The sequence below is a fragment of the Dictyostelium purpureum genome, assembly GCF_000190715.1.
Source record: "Dictyostelium purpureum unplaced genomic scaffold DICPUscaffold_359, whole genome shotgun sequence".
NCBI lineage: Eukaryota > Evosea > Eumycetozoa > Dictyosteliales > Dictyosteliaceae > Dictyostelium > Dictyostelium purpureum.
In genome coordinates, this window is record NW_003519695.1 from 12,244 (window position 1) to 33,787 (window position 21,544).

Sequence of the window (21,544 nt, forward strand, 5' to 3'; positions counted from 1 at the left end):
GATGGTGTATACATGGAGGAGAAATAAAAAAAAAAAAAAAAATTTTAATTTTTCAAAAATTTTTTTTCTATTTAAATTTTTTTTTTTTTTTTTATTTCATTTATATTTTCATATTCCAAATTTTTTTTATATAATTTTTTTTAAAATTTTTATAACCAATACAAACAAATAATCAAAATGGTCAAACCAGCCGCAGGTAAAAAACCAACTGAAAACAAAGAAAAAGCTGTAACTCCAAAAGTTACCAAGACCGCCGCTGATGGTGAAAAGAAAAAAACCAAAAGAAAGAAGTCTGATTACACCTCTTTCTCAACTTATATCCACAAGTTATTAAAACAAATTACCCCATCCACCGGTAAATCTGAAAACAAGAAATTCACCATCTCCTCAAAAGCCATGGCCGTTATGAACTCATTCGTCCACGATATCTTCGAACGTATCGCCAATGAAGCTGGTGGTTTAGCCAAAAAGAAAAAGAGACACACTCTCCACTCTCGTGATATCCAAGTTGCTGTTCGTATCATTTTAACTGGTGAACTTGCCAAACACGCTATTCTTCAAGGTATGACTGCTGTCAACAAATACCATCCACAATCATCAGAAAAACAATAAATAGTTTAGTCTCAAAAACTAAATTATTTTTTTTTTTTTTTTTTGATTGCAGTATTTAAAAAAAAAAAAATTATAACTAAAAGGTGTTTTTTAACACCATCCAAAAACAAAAAATATTTAATACCTCATCTACTATTTTTATAAATTATAAAAACATTAAAAAATACTATTGTAACCATAAAATCATTTTTCTTTATTCTATTAACAATTTTTTTTATCTATTATATTAATTTATTTATCTTTTCAACATTATAATAATAAAAGAAATAAAATTTTCAAAGATTTTCTTGGGTTTTAAAAAACCTATAAAAATATCTAAACAAACCAAATTTTTTTTTTCAAACGTCATATGATTTTTTCTTAGCGATTCGAAAATCATAAAGAAAGCGTATGAAGCATTTATTTTATTTATTTTTAAAAGTTTTTTTTTATTTTTTTATTTTTTTTTTAATTTTTTTTAAAATTTTTTAAAATATTTTCCTTTGTCAAAAAAAGTTATCTTTTTTATTCACACATCATCAAAAATAATAATAGTAAAAGCTTCTTAAACATTTTCGTAATAAGGCATCAATACTAAATATTCAATAAATTTATATAAATATATTAAATATATTTTATAATAATTCTCAAAATATTTACGATTAATAATTTCTAAAAAAAAAAAATTTTAAAAAAATAAATAAAAAAAACTTTTTTTTTTAAATTTTCAAAAATAATATTTATTTTTTTATTTTATTTTATTGTTTTTTTTCTTTTTTTTAGGTTTTAATAAAAAAAAAAAAAAAAGAAAAAATATAAATTAGATTTCTAAATTAATCATAATAGTAATTACACCACCAACCAGTAAAAGCTTAATAATAATAATAAAATAATAATAATAATAATAATTATTTATGTACATAGGAAATAAATAAAAATATCTATTTTAAAAATAATTAGATATAATCATAGAAAAAAATTAGTAAAAAATGGCAACACATAATTACTTGTTAAGTGATTCTCAAGCAGGGTTTACTAATTTTTTTTTATCATCATCGTCCGCTCATAATAGCAGCAGTGAAAGTCCAGAGATACATGTAAGTAGAATAGAGTATATAGAATAACAGCAATGTAATAATCGTGAATGGTACTAATCGAACATATATATATTTAATGAAATTTAGTTATTATACAGGGTTTCAGGATCATTAGCATTATTATCATTTATTGGGGCATTATTTGTTATTATTACTTTTATTACTATTAAAGATTTAAGAAGGCATCCAACTCGTATGATATTCTTTTTATCGGTGTGTGATGTAATGTTCAGTTTAAAATATTTAATCACATCGGTATTACCACATTCAGATAGTTTTCAAGGTAAAAACGGACCATGCTTTTTACAAGCGGGATTCCAACAGTTTTTTGGATTAGCATCAATCGGTTGGAGTGGTATGATATCGTTAAATTTAATTATAAGTACGAGCAGACCTTTTGAAAATACATCAAGTTATTCAAAGTTCTATCATATTTGGATTTGGGGTTTTTCATTAACAACAACAGCAATTATGTTTTCGCAAGGTGTTTCAGTAATTGGTCCTTCAGGTGATGGTACATGTTGGATTAAATCAAATAACAAGCCATTTCTTTTATTATTCTTTATACCACTATTGTCATATATTTTAATCTCTATATCATCGTTAGTAATAGCTGCAATCTCAACAAGAAATGCATTGGGTTCAACTTCCAGCAGACATTGGACTGATCGTAATCGTAAGAATATGCTTTTGCGTATGTCTACATATACTATGGTTTTCATTTTTTGTTGGGCTGGTCCATTGGCTCATAGAATTGCTCAGTTTGCAGGCCATAAAGATGTTCCAAATCATGCCAATGCTTTAATGTTTTTAGATGCTATTGGTGTCAGTATTCAAGGTTTTGTGAATGCTATTATTTGGTTATCAAATCCATCAATTCTTAGAGGCTTCTTGGATAATGTAAAAAAATACTTACCTTTCACACAAAAATACATTGGTGAAACCGAAAATACTCCTTTAATTAGATCTCTTCAAGACGATAGTCAAGATCCTGCTCAATTGGCTAGTTACTTAAGAACAAGCATTTTAACATGCTCTTTGTGTGGTATAAAACTTTCAGTTAACGACAATATTATTCATGCTACAACCGAACCATTATTCTCAAATTCTCCAATAGTTTATCAACACTTACCACATGAAAAAGATAATAAAGATGGTAGCAATAGTAATAATAATAATAATAATAGTAATAATAATAATAATAATAATAATAATAATAATAATAATAATAATAATAATAATAATAATAATAATAATAATAATGATAATAATAATAGTAGTGGATCACGTGGATTGATTAATTTAAATTCAAGTATTGGCAGTGTCAATGGTAATGGTAGTGGCAATTATAATAATAGTGGTAGTGGTGGTTATAAAAACAGCAATAGTAATAATAATAGCTCAACAACATATTATCATCAACAATCTCAAACCTATCAAAACTCAATATCATCAATTAAAGATTTTAAAGTTTATACTGAAAAAGAATTATTTAGCGAGGCTTATGAAAGTGGTGGTCATGTTGGTCATCATAAATTTAAAGATTATTGCCCAGTTGTTTTTGCAAAAATTAGAGCTCTTAATAATATTTCACCATCAGATTATTTAAAATCATTCGAAGCATCTTCATTCTTTGAAAATCTCAGCAATCAAAAATTCTCCGAAGGTAAAAGTGGTAGTTTTATGTGTTTTACTCCAGATAATAAATTTTTAATTAAAACCATTACAAGACAAGAATCAATATTATTAAAGAAAAAAATTTACAATTTTTATGAAGTAAGTATAAACAACAAAATAATATATATATATTAATATATTTTACTAATTTAAAAACTAAAATTTAAATATAGCATTTTTCAAAAAATAAAAATTCATTTTTATTAAGATTTTATGGTTGTCATAAGGTTTCAATGCCAAATGATCATACCATTTATTTAGCAGTAATGTCAAATGTATTTAGCTCAGTACCAAGTGGCATTAAAATGAAAAGAAAGATACGATATTAAAGGTTCAAGAATTAATAGGGGTGGTCATGATCCAAACTTTAAAGGAATGGGTTTAGGTTTAGATCTAGATTTTGTAAATTATAGAAAATTATTATCATTACAAGAGTCAGTTAACCCAGAATCAATAGTAAAGCAATTGGAAAAGGATGCAGCATTTTTACAAAGTTTAAATATTATGGATTATTCATTATTAATTGGTGTATTACCAAACGATGATAATTTCAAACAAAAAAGAAAAGAATTTGAATTAAATAACTTAATAAATAACAATCATACAAGTGGCGATGGTAGCAGTGGCAGTGGTAGTAGTAGTATAATCGATTATTCAAAGGGTATCGAATCATCAGACTCAAAAGAAATTTATTTTATTGGTGTTATCGATATGTTGCAACTCTACAACTTTAACAAACAAGTAGAACACTTTTTAAAGGTTTACATTACCCGAAAAGATGGAAGAGGTATCTCTGCCGTTAAACCAGGTTTCTATAAACAAAGATTCATGGATAGAATGTACGAAATATTTGATACTAAAAAAAATAAATTTATTTAATATAATATAATTATCAACAAATTTTTATTTATGGCTATCTAAAAATATAATTAAATTTTTAGGTAGCTATAAATAAAAAATAAAAATAAAAAAAAAAACAAAAAAAAAATAAATAAAATAAACTTAAATCTTTTATTAAGATTAATCATATAATTATGTAAATAATTCTTTAATAATTTTAATATTTATTGGTCCACCCTAAAAAATTATTTCTTTTTTTTTTTCCACAAAACTTTAAAAATTAAAAAAAAAAAAAATTAAAAAAAAAAAGTTTTTTTTTTTTTTTTTTTGCTCTTTAAATATTTTTATTTGTATTTTTTTCTTATTGATTATAAACTTTTAAAAATGGTATTATATTAAATAAATATATATTTAATATAATACCTCTTTTTTTTTTTTTCAAAAAAACTATATAAAGATAAGATAAACAAAGAATAGCTATAAATTAGTAATATTTAACATATTTATTAACTATATGGTTTATTTTTTATTTGATCGAGTTGGTGCAGCAGGATGTGATAAAAAATACAAAAAAAAAAGGTATACAAGTAAAAAAAAACTTATAAAAATTTAAACACAAAAAATTAGGGATAAAAAATATATAGGATTAAATTTATTTTTTATTTCTTTGATCTATTCTGAGATCCCATGGGATCTCAAAAATGTTCTAAATGGTATAGAAATATAAAGCAGGGATAACGGTTTATTAGGGTTTGAGTGAACTTTGGATAGTATTGCTTTGGTTTATAGCCCTTTTTTTTTTTTTAGTATGTGGCAAAAATATTTCTTCAATTGCAATGCATATAAGAAAGCATTCCACAGACAAGAAGTAAACATCGGTGGCATATATTATCTTGATGGGCTAGACATCTTATTTGATATTAGAGCTCTCTGCTAGATACTATTGAGGTACTACACGCATAGCAAAGTTACTTTTCCTGTGTACTTATTTATTAAGGTGGTGGTTATAACAATATTGTTTAATTATTTCTTTTTATTTTCATGACATTACTGCAGAAAGTTTTTAAATTTTAACAAGGTAGGCGGCTTTATTATAATTGTATCTAGTTATTATTATTATTATTATAATTATCACAGTTTTTTTAGAGCTACTTTGAATAGGGAATTTGAGTAAAAAAATTAATAAAATAAACTATTGAGTGTTTTTATTGTTATGATAGAGTGTTGTTGTGGAGTGTGCTGTGCAGCACGGGTCAACATGGTTGGTGGGCACACTACACCCAAATTAATAAAATAAAAATAGCTACATTTTTAAATAAATTAAATAAACCTTTATATTATAGGAGTAAAATAAAACATATTGTTATTTTAATTATTATTTTGATTTTTTGAAAATAAAAAAAAAAAATAAAGGTAAAAAGGTTATAATGTATTTTTTGGCTATAAACAAAATATATGATTTTTAAATCACTCCTAAAAAAAAAGATCAATTTTTTTTTTAAAATAAAATTTTTTTTTTTTTTTTTTTTTTTTTTAAAAAAATCAATTATTAAATTTTATTATATAGTTTAAATGTGAGGAGATTAAAAACGTTTATGATGTCAAAAATGGATTTAAAATTCATCTAGACCAAAAAAGTTTACAAATTTATTTGGCTATGGAAAAGAAAACATCAAGATTAATTTGGATTGTCCATGGAAGAGATCATTTCATTGGTTTTAAAAGGGATATAAATGCATATATATTAAGTGATGCAATTCAAGAATTGAACTTTCGAAATACCGAATTTGGGGGAATAAACAGCAATCATATTTTAGTATTACTCCTTTTATTCTTCCATCCAGAAAATAGATATTTTAAATATGGCATGCACAATAGAAATTTTAAAGCGCAAAATTTCCAAGTTTTTGATACGGATTTACATGGTGCACCAATAATAACTTCAAATGATTCAATTTTTTTCTCAAAATATGGTGTAACCTTTAGTTTGGGAAACATCAATTCAAATTATGAAGTATTTAAAAAGCTAATTGAAATAGAAGAAGCAAAAGAGAAAGAAAAAAATAATAATAAAGAAACCACCAAAAAAGAGAAAGGATCTTCTGCAAACACTGAATCTATAAATGAAGATCTAGAATATTTAAAATTTCCTAAAGATTATACAGATTTTAATGAAGTTTTTAATAATTTGATTAAACAACATACATCAGGAAAATTAAGAAAAGTTTTACTACAGAATATTGAAATTTATCCGTAAGTATCTATATTTTGCAAAATTAAAATTTAAAAAGAATTCGAAATTAATATTTTATAATTTATAAAACAATATTTCAATCAAATTTTATAGAGTAGGTAGTTGGAGTCGAAAAACCGAAACTGCTACAAAAATGTTAAGGAGAATACTTTTGGCAATGGAAAATGATCATGCGATAATGAAGAGGTTGGTGTTTTTAGCCATAGGAGAGTCACACCAAATTGCTAGAAAATTTGAAAATTTCGAAAAAACGGTTAATGCTAAATTAAAATACTACGAAAGTAATAATGATTATAATAATAATATTAATTATAATAATATTTATAATGATAAAAATATGCAATTTCCTCAAACTAATACTGTGAATAGTCAAGTTCAAACTAATAGTAATAATTTCAATACACAAATAAACAACAATATTAATAAAAAAAAAGCAACAGATGAAAATTTAGATACAAATGTTAAAAAAAGAGTTGGCAGACCTAAAAAAGACGCTAGTGAAAAAAAAGAAACTAAAGCTACCAAAGCAACCAAAAAAACCAAATCAGACAAAACAGATAGACCAGATATTAGTGATAATAGTAATACAGAACATGGCTCCAATATCAATATGGGACCTAATGAAAGCAATCAAATTAATAATAGAAATAGTTTAAATAGTGTTTTAAATAACGGTAATATTTTAAATAATATAGATAATAGTGATAATAGTAATAATAATCTAAAAAGTTCTCTTAATAACCTTAAAAATGATTTAGATGGAATAAACAGAGATTTAAATGGTTATTTCGGGGGTGGTACAGTGTCAAGAGATAATGATAGCCCAATCCAAACAAATAGTAGCATAGGTAAAAATGAATCGGTTAGCAAGGATTCTTATAGTGGTGCTGAGTTTGCCCCAAAGAAAAGGCCATTTGCTAGAGATGATTCGTTTAGTATTGCCGGCATCCAATCTCCAAAATCCTCATCTTCAACTCCTCCATTTGATTTTAATAAAAGACTAAATACCAGCTCTAGTAGTTTTTATAGCAATAGCAAAAATAATGGTAATAATAGTGGTAATAATAGTGGTAATAATAGTGGTAATAATAGCTTTAGTGATTATAGTTCTTATGGTAGTGGCTATGAATATAATTAGAAGTTCATAACCAATTTTTACAAAATCAAATTATAAAAAAATAAAAAAATAAAAAAATAAACTAAATATGGTGCATAATTTCATTTTTTTTTCCCAATTTGTTTTTTTATGAGAATTTTTCACTTTTTTTTTATTTTTTATTTTTTTTATTTTTTTCCAAATTTTAAAATTTTTATTTTTTTTATTAAATTTTTTCATTCTTTATTTATTAAATTATAAATTGTATTATAGTTTTATAAATAAATATTTATAGATAAATAACATTCTATAATATACATACACAAACGCATATTCATATTAATAAAAAAATAATTATTGGTTATTTTTTTTTTTAACAGTTTTATAAAATGGGGATATTTGACAATCAAAATAAATATGAACCATCATTGAGCAACACTCTTAGAGTTTTATCAACAAATCCACCACAAATGTTTGATGAACAAGTCTTACAGCGTAATAAAGATATTATGAAAAAGAGAAACGAAAAGAAAAAGGAAAAAGATAGAATTATAGAAAAGGGTCAACTTACTTGGAGTTATTTTAGTGATCCAAGTATGTATTTTAAAAGTTAAACATATAAACAACAACAATAATAAATAATAATAATTAAAAAAATAAAAACTTATAATTTTTTATTAGGACAAAACAGAGATAAAGAAAAAGAAAATAGAGCAATTTTTAATAAGTTTAAAGAAATTGTAATTGATATGATCCACGATGACGAAATACCATCTGATGAAATTTCATCTGCAGTATATGAGACATTTATGATCGTGTCAAATCCTCACAAAGATAAGAATTCAAAATGTGAATCTTTAAAACAAATATTCCATTCATTTTTTAAAGTTCAAATGTTTACCAAATTAAATGACACCGTACAAGAGTTATTAAAAATCAAGAATCCATTTGAAAGTGATATATTACAGTCAAAAGAATCATTGCAAAGTATTGATTCACACGAATCATTGGAATGGGGTGCTGTTTACGATATACATTATGATAAAGATGAAATGTCTTTGTTTGATGAAATTAACCACTTTATTAACACTAAAATCAACAACAATGTCGATGAAGAAGCTAAAACTAGGGATGATGAAGTCAATACACCACTAAGTGAAATGGTAGTCTTACATCAACCAGGACAAATCAAAAAAGCAAAGAAATTAAAGAAATTAGCTGCTGATGGTGGTATTGCTGTTCAACAACCAAGTTCTCGATTCACCCAAGAATGGTTAAGAAATGGGTGTTTAGAGATCTCCGAAATTTTAGGTATTCCAAGCGAAGAATTATTCAACACTATTATGTTAGCAATCAGAAATAAGAAAACAACAATGGAAGAAGATTTATTTAATTTAGTTGGTTATGATCATTTTGAATTTGTTGGAGATGTTATTCAAAATATAGATAGTATTTTATCATCAACTCAATCAGGTTACATCTCTTCAAATCATGCTGGTCCATTAAATCATTTCTCTATTCAATTTAAAGACGAAAAGAATATGGATAAACAAATGAAAAAGGAAGATAAGAAACGTTTCAAACAGCAAGGTGTTGTTGAGCCACCAACTCAGCAAATTAAATTATTAGATACAAGTTTACACAACAATATTGTGCCATCAACAATCTACAATCAAAAAGAATTCCCAGGTGCAGATATTACAATTGATGTTCCCTTCTCTGGTAAAATTGCATTGCCAAAGGGCACAGTTCGTACTGATAAACAAACTCACACCGAAGTTGTTGTTCCTTATTCACAAGCCAAACCATTTGCCGATAACGAAAAACTAGTATCAATCGAAGAGGAAATCAAAGAGAATAGTAGAAAAGCTTTTGGTCCAATTAAAACTTTAAATCGTATTCAATCGCGTGTTTTCGATTCTGCTTATAAATCAAATGAAAACATTTTAATCTCTGCTCCAACTGGTGCTGGTAAAACAAATATTGCTCTTTTAACTATTCTTCATGAAATTGAAAGCAACACAAATCCATATGGCTATTTAGATAAAGACAACTTTAAGATTATCTATATAGCACCATTAAAAGCTTTAGCATCGGAAATGACAGAGAAGTTTTCAAAGTGTTTAGCTTACTTGGGTATTGTATCAAAAGAACTCACTGGTGATATGCAGCTAACTCAAAAAGAACTAAAAGATACTCAAATTATTGTAACTACTCCAGAGAAGTGGGATGTTATAACTAGAAAAAGTAGTGATGTAGCCTTAACTAAATTGGTACGTTTAATTATCATTGATGAAATTCATTTACTTCATGAAGAAAGAGGTCCAGTATTGGAATGTATTGTCGCAAGAACACTTCGTCAAGTTGAAACTACTCAGGAAATGATTCGTATTGTCGGTTTATCTGCTACTTTACCAAATTATAAAGATGTTGCTAAATTTATTAGAGCTCCTGCCTCCGGTACACACTACTTTGATTCATCATATCGTCCAGTTCCATTAACTCAAAACTTCATAGGTGTCAAGGATAACCATGGTATTATGGCAATGAAGAATAATATGAATCTTTTATGTTATGAACGTTTAGAGAAATCGTTAAAAGAAGGTCACCAGGTTATGATTTTTGTACACTCTAGAAAGGACACTGTAAAAACAGCCGAAATTATGACCGAGTTTGCTCGTGAAAAGAACTATAGATTCAATTCAGATGATGCACCATACGGCGCTAAAAAAGAAGTCGAAAGAGCTAAAAGTAAAGAAATTCGTTCATTATTCCAATATGGTATCTCAGTGCATCATGCTGGTCTTCTAAGACAAGATAGAAATATTGTAGAGAAATATTTTGCTGAAGGTGTTATCAGAGTATTGGTTTGTACTGCTACTTTAGCTTGGGGTGTCAATTTACCAGCTCATACAGTTATTATTAAAGGTACACAAGTTTACGATGCAAAAAATGGTGGTTTCATGGATTTAGGTATATCTGATGTTATGCAAATTTTTGGTCGTGCTGGTCGTCCACAATTCGACACTAGTGGTGAAGGTTTCCTTATCACATCCAAAGATAAACTGGATCATTATTTAATGTTGATGAGCAGTTGTATGCCAATCGAAAGTAAATTTATTACAAATCTCGAAGATCATCTTAATGCTGAAATTGTACTTGGAACTGTATCAAATGTTAATGAAGCCATCAATTGGCTCAGTTATACTTATCTTTTTATAAGAATGCTTCAAAATCCTTTAGGTTATGGTATCCCACATTCACAAAGATCAAAAGATCCTCAATTAGAAGAGTTCAAACGTGATATCATTATTAGATCCGCCAGAAAATTGGAACAATGCAAAATGATTCGTTTTGACGAGGCATCTGAAAACTTTGCAATGACCGAATTGGGTAGAATCGCTTCACATTATTATATTAAACATCCATCAATTGAAACCTTTAACGAAATGCTTCATGACCAACTTTATCAAGATCAAATTTTAAATATTCTTTCAAATAGTTCAGAGTTTGAAAACATTACACTCCGTGAAGAAGAAAGTACCGAGCTAGACAAGTTAGCAGAAGAAAAATGTTTCTACGAGACTACTGTTCTTGATAGTCATTCAAAGGTTAAATGTTTATTACAAAGTTATTTATCACGTTCATCAATCGATAGCTTTAGTTTAGTAAGTGATTCAAACTATACCGTTCAAAACAGTTCAAGAATTCTCAGAGGTCTATTTGAAATTACAATGAAAAGAGGTTGGTGTGGTGTTAGCAAGGTAATTTTAGATCTCTGCAAAATGATTGATCATCAACAATGGTATTTCGAATCACCATTACGTCAAATGAAAATATTACAAGCAGACACATTAAAGAAAATCGAAGACAAAGAATGGTCACCAGAAGACATTTGTGATATGGAAGTTAGTGAGTTGGCTCATGTATTAGGTAATCATATCATTGGTAAAGCAACTAAAAGAGTTGCATCACAATTCCCAAGATTAGACTTTGAAATTCAAGTGCAACCCATTACAGCAAATATTATTCGTATCAATATCGAAATCATACCTATTTTCCAATGGAACGATAAGATTCATGGTGACAGCCAACCATTCTGGATTTGGATTGAAGATAGCGATAGTCAATATATTTTCCATTCAGAATACTTTATGTTGAGCAAAAAAGTTTTCAACCAAAATGATCCAATTCAACTCTCCTGTATTATTCCACTCCCAAACCCAATGCCAAGTCAATTCTTTTGCCATTATATTTCTGATCGTTGGTTAGGCAGTGAAGGTGTTAGAGAAATTTCATTCCGTCATTTAGTTTTACCACAACAAAACCGTGTAGTTAATACCGAGCTTTTAGATCTTCAACCATTACCATTACAGGCATTGAAGAATAAAGAATTCGAAAGTCTCTTTAAATTCTCCCACTTTAATCCAATTCAAACTCAAGTTTTCCATACTCTTTACTATACAAACCATAATGTTCTCTTGGGTTCACCAACTGGTTCTGGTAAAACTATTTGCGCAGAGTTAGCAATGTTCAAAGTATTCCGTGACGAACCACATATGAAGGTTGTTTATATTGCTCCATTAAAAGCCTTGGTTCGTGAAAGAATGAATGATTGGAAAGTTAAATTCCAAGAGAAATTGGGTAAAAAACTAGTCGAATTAACTGGTGATTACACTCCAAATATGATTGCACTTCAAAATGCAGATATTGTTACTACCACTCCAGAAAAATGGGATGGTATTAGTAGAAATTGGAAGAATCGTAGCTATGTAACCTCCGTATCCCTATTAATTATAGATGAAATCCATTTAATTGGTGAATTACGTGGTCCAATTTTAGAAGTAATCGTAAGTCGTATGAACTTGATTTCTCAACAAACTGGCTGCAAGATCCGTGTCGTTGGTTTATCCACTGCTATGGCCAATGCTATTGACTTATCAGATTGGATGGGTATTGATAAAGTAGGTCTCTTTAACTTTAGACCATCATGTCGTCCAGTACCAATCGAGGTTCATATTCAGGGTTTCCAAGGTAAAAACTATTGCCCACGTATGCAAACTATGAACAAACCAGCTTTTGCTGCAATTTCAACCTATTCACCAAGAAAGCCAGTTCTTATTTTCGTATCATCTCGTAGACAAACTCGTTTAACAGCTTTAGATCTAATCTCTTATTTAGTTGTCGATAATGACCCACTTCAATGGATTGCTAAAGATTTTGATATCGAACCATATCTCGACAAAATTAAAGATGCTCATCTTAGACACACCCTTTCATTCGGTATTGGTATGCATCATGCTGGTCTTAGCGACTCCGATCGTACAATTTGCGAAAAATTATTTGGTGAGAATAAAATTCAAATTCTTATCTCTACTAGTACTTTGGCTTGGGGTGTAAATTTACCAGCACACTTAGTTATCATTAAGGGTACAGAATATTTTGATGGTAGAACCAAACGTTATGTCGATTTCCCACTTACCGATGTACTTCAAATGATTGGTCGTGCCGGTCGTCCACAATTCGATAAAGAAGGTAAAGCCGTTGTAATGGTACACGATCCAAAGAAACAATTTTATAAGAAATTCCTTTATGATCCATTCCCAGTAGAAAGTCATCTTAAAGAATTTCTTCATGATCACATCAATGCCGAAATTGTATCAGGTACCATTCAAAACAAACAAGGTGGTATTAACTGGTTGGTTAATACATTCTTTTTCAGAAGATTGGTCGTTTCACCATCCTATTATGGCCTAGAAGATAATAGTGTTGAAAGTGTTAACCAATACCTCTCTGATCTCTTGGATAAAACTTTAGGTGATCTCGAACAATCACGTTGTATTGAAGTTAATGACTATAATGAAATCGTTCCACTATCAATGGGTAAAATTTCTTCATTCTATTATCTCAACTATAGAACTGTTCAAAACTTCTCTGAAAATATTAGAAGAGATAGCGACATTAAGACTCTCTTAAGAGTTCTTTGCGATGCTGCTGAATACAATGAGTTCCCAGTTAGACACAACGAAGAGATCTTAAATGAAGAATTAAATGAAAAACTCCCAATCAAATTATCTCATTATGAAAATGAACATACAAAGGTTCATCTTCTATTACAAGCTCACTTCCAAAGATGTCAGTTACCAATATCAGATTATACTACAGATACTAAGTCAGCTCTCGATCAAGGTATTCGTATTCTTCAAGCTATGATCGATGTTGCATTTGAAAATGGTTATCTTCAAACTGCTGTATTAACCATTAGATTATTACAAATGTTAATTCAAGGTCGTTGGGACTATGATTCATCATTGATGACACTTCCACATTTCAATAAAGAAATCTCTGATTTTGTTTCATCAAATGTTTTAGAAAATACCCAACCAATCGAAAATCTCGCTCAATTAACCAACAAAGTACCATCCGATAAATTAAGATCATGCATTTTAAGCAACGGCTTACTCTCCGAAACTCAAACTAAAGAACTTATTAATGTTTTTGAGCATTTACCAAGAATTTCAATTCACCATACAATTTCAAATGATAAAGTTTTCTCTGGCCAAGAATTTAATATCAAAGTTAGAGTCACTAGAGATAATAAGAAATTCTCCAATGGACATGCTTACACCCCAATGTATTCAAAAGAAAAAGATGAAGGTTGGATTTTAGTATTAACTAATGAAAAAGAACAAATGGTTGGTTTCAAGAGAATTCCCCAAATGATTTCAAATACAATCACAGCAAACTTTAAAGTTGATCAAGCCCCATTTGGTCAATCTTCAACTAATTACTATATCAAATTATTTTCTGATACCTATATGGGTTTAGATTTCTTCTCCTCAATTCACATCAAATTATTTGATAAAAAAGAAGAAAAACTAGCATCATTTAATTAAAACAATAATAAAATAAATTTTAATATAAATATCTTTTGAAAAATATTTATTTTGTTTATTTTAATTTATAATCTATAAAAATATTATAATTAATAATTATTTAAATTTATTATTATTTATTTTTATAAATATTTTTTTTTTTTTAGTTTTTTATTTTTTAGAGTTTTTCTTGTCTATTATTTATATAATTATTTATTATTTGTTTATTGTTATTTATTGTTATCTATTGCTATTTATTGTTATTTATTGTTATTTATTGTTATTTATTGTTATTTATTGTTATTTATTGTTATTTATTGTTACTTATTGTTACTTATTGTTACTGTTATTCATTGTTATTGTTATTTATTGTTACTTATTGTTACTTTTTGTTATTTATTATTTATTATTTATCATTTATTATTTATTATTTTTTATGTGTTCTATAATAATCAACAAACTCATCGATTAATACAGGCCAAGCACCATCTGAGTCATATTTTGAGATATCATCATTTGCAATTCTAATAAAATCTAAAAATAGGTTCCAAGTATCTTTTGAGATTGCTAATTTATGATTTGAGTTTAAGAAATCAAACCAAATTTGAATATCTGCGAATTTTGGTTTTAATACAATTGTCCAGAGTTCAATACACATTTGAAGTGAAACATTTTTTTGATTAGTAGCTTTACCTAAATCATAAATATATTGATAATATTCTTTAAAGTGTGGGTTATTTGGTTCTGGTGATAATAATTGCTGTTTGACTTGAACAAAATAATTTCCCAATGATTTGAGACTATCACATTTAATTGTTTTTTCCATTGCATCTATAAATTCATTTTTTGAAATTGAATCCATTTGTTTAGCTTTAAATTTCCAAAGGAATGCAAATTCCATAAATTCTTCTGAAATATTTACATCCTTGATAAGATTAACTAAATTTTCTGAAATTGAATCCTCATCATCTATACAAATAAAACATTTAACAATTAGAATTTCTTTTGGTATGTCTTGAGAAAAAAATTTTAAATACCTACCTTTATATTTTTTAAATAAAGCCTCAATAGCTTTTTTATCTAATCTTGGCTCTGTAATATTTGCTGGGTTTGAATAATATCTGTCAATGGCATTTTCTGGATTCCAACCGGCATCTCTTAAATATTGAATTGCCTTTATTTCATTTGATTGGGTGATGCTCATAAAATCCACACACTTTTGTTTTTGATCAGTTGTTAATCTATTCTATAAATTAAAAAAATTTAAGTTAATAATCATGTTAAAAAATTGTGAAATCATCATCAAGACCTTACCATGATGGTTTTGCAGTATAATTAAAAAAAATAAATAAAAAATTAATAGATTAAAAATAAATAATCAAAAAAAAAAAAAATTAAAAAAAAAAAATTAAAAAATAAAAAAAAATTAAAAAAAAAAATGAAATAAGAAAAAAAATTGAAAAAAATAAAAAAGTTTTAATTTTTTATTTATTACTTTTGAAAAAGAGAAAAAAGGAAAAAAAAAGGACTTTTGCCAAAAAATAAAATAAAAATAAAACAATCTAATGAAAAATAATAAAAGTAATACCAATTTAAAATTAAAATTAAAATTAAAATTAAAATTAATTAAAATTAATTAAAATTAAATTTTTAAAAACAAATTAATTTAATTTTAATTTTAATTTTTTATTTCATTTTTGTTTTTTTTTTTTATATTTTTAATATTTATTTTTTAAAAATGAAAAATTTATTAGATCCGCAAAAAAAAAAAGAATTATTTATTTAAAATATCGAATGTAATTTTATTTAATTTTAATTTAAATAAAAATGAAGATTTTAAAAAAACACTTCAACTAAATAAATAATAATAAAACAATAATAATTTTTAATAATAATTACACAATTTAAAAAAAAAATACCAATAATAATAATAATAATTATTATAGATAAATTTTGTTAAAGCAAGTAATGGATGATTATAGTCTTAGATTATTCCCAGGATTATCACATAGACCACCCCCACGAAGTGCCTCAATTACTTATGTTAATGGTGTTCCTGTGCAGGTAAATGGAAATGATTTAGTTAGAGCCCACCCAATACCAGCTACCTATCCACCAAAAGGTAGAATGACAGTACCACCACCACCAGGTTATGTTCCTGTTTTTCAACCAAATGAAACTGTAACTTGGGATCCAGTAATTGGCCAATATAGAGTTATTGAAAGAAATAATGCACCTATAGGTTATCAAACCCCATACGGATATAATTTTGACGATTTCGACCATAGAGAACCACCTTCACCAATGATTAGATATGGTGGCCCACCTCAACCTCAACAACAATACTATAAACCTCCACCCCAACAACAGCAACAAAGAGGCTCTCCATTAGCACGTAGTCAATCTTTCCCACCACCCCCTCAAGAGCAATTCATCCAACAACAACAGCAACAACAACCCCCTCAAGAGCAATTCATCCAACAACAACAGCAACAACAACAGCAACAACAAGTTTTTACAACAACAGAGAGAGCAACAACAAAGAGAACAGCAACAAAGAGAGCAGCAACAAAGAGAACAGCAACAAAGAGAACAACAACAAAGAGAGCAACAACAACGAGAACAGCAACAAAGAGAGCAACAGCAAAGAGAACACCAGAGACAGCAGCAAATTGAACACCAGAGACAACAGCAACAAAGAGAGCAACAACAAAGAGAGCAACAACAAAGAGAACAACAACAAAGAGAGCAGCAACAAAGACAGCAACAAATTGAACAACAAAGACAACAACAGAGACAGCAACAACAAATTGAACTTCAGAGACAAAAAGAGGAGCAGCAAAGAAGACAATTGGAGGAACAAAAAAGACAAAGAGAACAAAAATATAACTTTGAACAAACACAAAACAATATAAATGGTTCAGGCTCAACACTAATTAAATCCAATTCATTCCACTCTATAAAACAAGAACCAGTAACAACCCAAGGACAACAACCATTTCAAAAACAAAGAAAAAATCTAGAACCTCTAGACCCACCTGCTGAAATAAAACACAGTACTCCTACACCTTCTCAAACACCTCAACAAAAACAAGAAAGCATTAAAGAAACCAAAAACATATCAAAAGAATACCCAATAGAGAAGAAATTAAATGATCTATCAATAAAAGGAGATAAAAATAAAGAAACCATTACTTCGGAGGCCGAACTAAATCAAAGAAAAAGAATGAAAAGTTTAAATGAGCTTTTATCAACCGAAGAAAGTTATTCAGATTCATTGGAAAAGCTACTTTTGTATTATAAGCTTCCATTAGAAAGTAAACTAAATACCAAAGAAATGAGCAGTATTAATCAATCAGATGTCAATGCTTTGTTTAGCAATGTTGAAGCTCTTCTGGTTATCAGCAAGGATTTACTACTTAAATTGAAATATGAATTCAGTTTACCAGAGAATGAACAAAAGATTGGTGATCTCTATATAGAAAAATCAAAAGAAATGAAACTGTATGTTGCATATATAAACAACTATGAATTAGCAATGGAAGAGCTAAAGAAAATCGAAGAAACCTCACCAAAATTCTTTAAAGATTGTCAAAGTAAATACAAATACTCTTTAGATATTAGATCATTATTAATTATGCCAGTTCAACGTATACCAAGGTATTTATTTAAAAATAATAAAAAAAATAAATTATAAAAAAAAAACTAATACCTTTAATACTTTTTATATATACTATAGATATGAACTATTATTTAGAGAAATATTAAAATATACAAATCAAAACAGTCCAGAATATCAAAAACTTTTAGAAGCTCATCAATCCATCCACAAAATTAATGACTATATTAACAATAATAAAAAACTAAGAGAAAATAAAGATAGAGTTGTCACTATTGCAAAAGAATTAAAAGGTTGTCCTGTAAGTAAAATATACTAGTATATTTATTAATTTATCCAATTATTAACAAATCTTTGTTTATTTTATTATATTAGGATTCATTATTCAAATCATCTAGAAGATGGATAAAAGAAGGTATATTAGATATAACATGTTCAAGTAAAAAATATAATGGCCAGTTTAATGTGTACCTATTTAATGATTTAATTGTCTTGGGTAAACACAAAACATTCAGATCAAAGATAATAGAGTACTTTGCTGAAATCAATTTAGATAATAGCGAGTTTAAAGAAATTCCGGGTAGTCCTACTAAATTTAGATTCATCTCCGACCCTGAAGGCAAAAAACCATTAATCTTTACCTTTGAAGCAGAAAACGAAAAAATTAAAGATAGTTGGATCAAAAATCTTAAACTTTTAGACGAAGAAAGAAAACTAAGCAATGTAATACCAACAAAAAAATAATAAAAAAAAACTTTTTTTAAATAATATAAATTTAATTTTTTTTTAAACTTCTTTTATTTTTCTTTGATATCATAATAGTCAATATGTTGTCCTGTGGTGAATTCATAGGTAAAAACTAATTTAGCAAGAGCTCTTGCAGAGTCTCCTGGTGCGACAAGATTGTTATTTTTCTTTAATTCTAAATAGAATTGTCTTGTTTCTTCGCTTGAGCATGTTTCTCTAACCTCTTTTTGCATATCAGTATCTAATGGACCTGGACTATAATTTAAAACTTTGAAATTTGGTGATGATTTCTAAAAAATAATATAAAATAAAAATAATATAAAATAAACATTATATTATATTAGTATCAATTTAAATTGTTGTAACTAGTTGAATGTATAATTACATTTTCTTCGGCAATAACATTTGAAAACATTTCACGAAAAGCTTTTGATGAGCAATATAAACCCCAAGATTCAAATGGTTTAATTGCTGCTAATGAAGTGATATTAACCATTGTTACTTCGAGGTCTTTAAAGTTTGGTAATGCTTTAACCTTTCTTAAAAACAATGATGAAATTGTAACAAATGAAGTTATATTGATATCATTATTTTTTTGAATATGTTGAAAATCTGTAAATGTGTCAATTTTATCTAAATTATAAAGGGTACCATGATTATTAACTAAACAAATTTTTGAGTATTTATTCCATTCGATCTAAATAAATAAATAATATGTTAAAATTAATAAATTATTTTTTAAAAAATAAATCGCTTTTTATATAATTACCTTATCTAAACAATCTTTAAATGTTTTTTCAACTTGTGGAATATCTGACATTTCTACGCCATATTCTTCAATAACATTTGCAACCTTTGAAAGAGTTTTAATTGATTCTTTAGTATTTTTTAATGAATCTGCAGATCTGGCAAATAAAATGAAATCGAGGTGTTGTTCTTTATTTGGGCTGAATTTGACAAACTCTTGACAAATTGATGAACCAAATCCTCTATTGGCACCTGTAACAATACTTAAAACTCTGCTCATTGTAAAATAATTCCTTTATGAAAAATATGAAAAAAAAAATTAAAAAAAAAGTTAAATTAAAAAAAAATTTGAAAAAAAAAATAAAATTTAAAAAATAAATAAAAAATAAAAAAAATAAATAAAATTCGAATTTTTGTTTAAGAATATTCTGCTAATTCTTTAAAACAATTATTTAAAAAATGAATTTATACAATTCTTGTAATAAAATAAATAAAATATTTTTGTTTATCAAACTTTTAACATAAATAAATAAATTTTTCTTTTCTATTTACTATTTCATACAAAATTAGAATTTAAAACATAAATAATGATGTTTAGTGTTAATACATATCCCAAAATAAATCCATAGAAGATTTATAAATGTAGACTTAAAAATTTGATCTTTTTTTTTTTTTTTTTTTTTTTATATTTTTTTTAATTTTATTTTTAAATTATTTTATTTTTATGTTTTTTTTTTTAATAATTTTTATTTTTATTTTTTAATTTAACAAAATTAAAATGAAAGAAAATATGGATTTATATAAAATATTAGAGGTAAATAGGGACTGTACTCAAGATGAAATAAAAAAATCATATAGAAAACTTGCATTAAAATATCATCCTGATAAAAACAAAGACCCGGGAGCAGAAGAAAAGTTTAAACAAATTAATTTAGCATATCAGGTTTTAGGAGACCCTGAAAAAAGAAAGAGATATGATCAAGGAGGCGGTATAAATATTAATAATGAAGAAAGATCTGAATTCCAAATGAAACAAGCCCAAGTAATTGGTGAATTATTAAAAGCCATCAGTAAATTAGATTCAACTAAAAAGAAACAGTATACAGCATTAACAATATTTTTATCTTTTATTTTTGGTTTTTATTATCTAATCACTGGTCAAGGATTTATTAATGGGTTAAAGAGAGGTTTTAGATCAGGAGCAAACTATGCAATACAAGAAATTTGGAAAGGTATAAAATACAATATTATAAGTTTGATTGTTATTTTTATTAACCATTTTTATTTTATAGGTATACCCCCCAATCATAGAGCAGAGGCATCCGAATTCTTAAAAGAAATGGGTTTTAAATTTAAAGACCAATAATAAAATATAAATAAAACAAAATAAAATGTAAATTTGTAAATAAAAAAATAATAAGCTAATTAACTTTATAATTTTTTGTTATTAAAGACTCGGAATATTAATCTTTTAAACCATTTTTAATACAATAATAAATAATCTAAACTAAATTATAACTTTAAATAAATAAAAAATAAAAAAATAAAAAAAAATAAAAAATTTTATTGTTAGAAAATAGACAATATTATTTATTTTAAATATATAAAGTGAACAACAGGTGCCTATTTCTAAAAATATAGGGGAGGCGGCTTCTATCTTTGCATATGGGAGTGGATAGAGAGCAAATAACTATGTGGATTTATGATTATTTTATGATGCATATTTTTTGGTCCATTCTCTGTAGGGAAAATAAAAAAAGAAAAGAAATTAGTATATATATTCAGCAAATCTTGTCGATTTATTTTGGATGATAAAACTTACCTGGCAGTACTTTCGAATCTAGTTCTATCTGTCTTAAAAATGTGTGCACTTTCTGGAACTAATGGATCATCTGGATTCGGGTCTGATAATAAAGCACTAATTGATAATAAAACTTTTGGTATAGTTAAAGCTGGACTCCATTGTTCCTTTAAAATATCTAAACAAATACTACCACTGTA

At 26.7% G+C, this 21,544-nt stretch overlaps 9 protein-coding genes across 9 annotated transcripts; 6 read left to right on the forward strand and 3 right to left on the reverse strand.

Moving 5' to 3' along the window:
• Positions 1-210: 210 nt before the first annotated feature.
• DICPUDRAFT_12105 (uncharacterized protein) lies at positions 211-603 on the forward strand (the record flags this gene model as incomplete). The annotated part of the gene is made up of 1 exon (XM_003292605.1): positions 211-603. A coding segment is annotated over one exon (393 nt), but the record flags the coding sequence as incomplete, so codon positions are not given.
• A 977-nt stretch (positions 604-1,580) lies between these two features.
• DICPUDRAFT_99415 (uncharacterized protein) lies at positions 1,581-4,318 on the forward strand (the record flags this gene model as incomplete). Its single annotated transcript, XM_003292606.1, has 4 exons — positions 1,581-1,688; positions 1,776-3,464; positions 3,539-3,633; positions 3,683-4,318. 4 exons carry the CDS (start codon positions 1,581-1,583, stop codon positions 4,242-4,244), a joined length of 2,454 nt encoding a protein of 817 aa, XP_003292654.1. The 3' UTR covers positions 4,245-4,318.
• Positions 4,319-5,013: 695 nt separating this feature from the next.
• Positions 5,014-7,679, forward strand: DICPUDRAFT_99416 (uncharacterized protein; the record flags this gene model as incomplete). The annotated part of the gene is made up of 4 exons (XM_003292607.1): positions 5,014-5,073; positions 5,773-6,458; positions 6,553-7,118; positions 7,155-7,679. 4 exons carry the CDS (start codon positions 5,014-5,016, stop codon positions 7,595-7,597), a joined length of 1,755 nt encoding a protein of 584 aa, XP_003292655.1. The 3' UTR covers positions 7,598-7,679.
• A 265-nt stretch (positions 7,680-7,944) lies between these two features.
• DICPUDRAFT_50558 (DEAD/DEAH box helicase) lies at positions 7,945-14,527 on the forward strand (the record flags this gene model as incomplete). The annotated part of the gene is made up of 2 exons (XM_003292608.1): positions 7,945-8,149; positions 8,237-14,527. 2 exons carry the CDS (start codon positions 7,945-7,947, stop codon positions 14,449-14,451), a joined length of 6,420 nt encoding a protein of 2,139 aa, XP_003292656.1. The 3' UTR covers positions 14,452-14,527.
• Positions 14,528-14,857: 330 nt separating this feature from the next.
• On the reverse strand, positions 14,858-15,747 carry DICPUDRAFT_83266 (uncharacterized protein; the record flags this gene model as incomplete). The annotated part of the gene is made up of 3 exons (XM_003292615.1): positions 14,858-15,399; positions 15,472-15,676; positions 15,745-15,747. 3 exons carry the CDS (start codon positions 15,745-15,747, stop codon positions 14,858-14,860), a joined length of 750 nt encoding a protein of 249 aa, XP_003292663.1.
• A 651-nt stretch (positions 15,748-16,398) lies between these two features.
• DICPUDRAFT_83267 (uncharacterized protein) lies at positions 16,399-18,793 on the forward strand (the record flags this gene model as incomplete). The annotated part of the gene is made up of 4 exons (XM_003292609.1): positions 16,399-16,644; positions 16,958-18,090; positions 18,170-18,350; positions 18,425-18,793. 4 exons carry the CDS (start codon positions 16,399-16,401, stop codon positions 18,791-18,793), a joined length of 1,929 nt encoding a protein of 642 aa, XP_003292657.1.
• A 53-nt stretch (positions 18,794-18,846) lies between these two features.
• Positions 18,847-19,823, reverse strand: DICPUDRAFT_157402 (uncharacterized protein; the record flags this gene model as incomplete). Its single annotated transcript, XM_003292616.1, has 3 exons — positions 18,847-19,086; positions 19,182-19,493; positions 19,566-19,823. The coding sequence occupies 3 exons, from the start codon at positions 19,821-19,823 to the stop codon at positions 18,847-18,849; spliced, it is 810 nt and encodes a 269-aa protein (XP_003292664.1).
• Positions 19,824-20,321: 498 nt separating this feature from the next.
• On the forward strand, positions 20,322-20,909 carry DICPUDRAFT_83269 (uncharacterized protein; the record flags this gene model as incomplete). The annotated part of the gene is made up of 2 exons (XM_003292610.1): positions 20,322-20,775; positions 20,836-20,909. 2 exons carry the CDS (start codon positions 20,322-20,324, stop codon positions 20,907-20,909), a joined length of 528 nt encoding a protein of 175 aa, XP_003292658.1.
• A 199-nt stretch (positions 20,910-21,108) lies between these two features.
• Positions 21,109-21,541, reverse strand: DICPUDRAFT_50561 (uncharacterized protein; the record flags this gene model as incomplete). The annotated part of the gene is made up of 2 exons (XM_003292617.1): positions 21,109-21,282; positions 21,366-21,541. Coding segments are annotated over 2 exons (204 nt in total), but the record flags the coding sequence as incomplete, so codon positions are not given.
• Between the last annotated feature and the right edge of the window lie 3 nt (positions 21,542-21,544).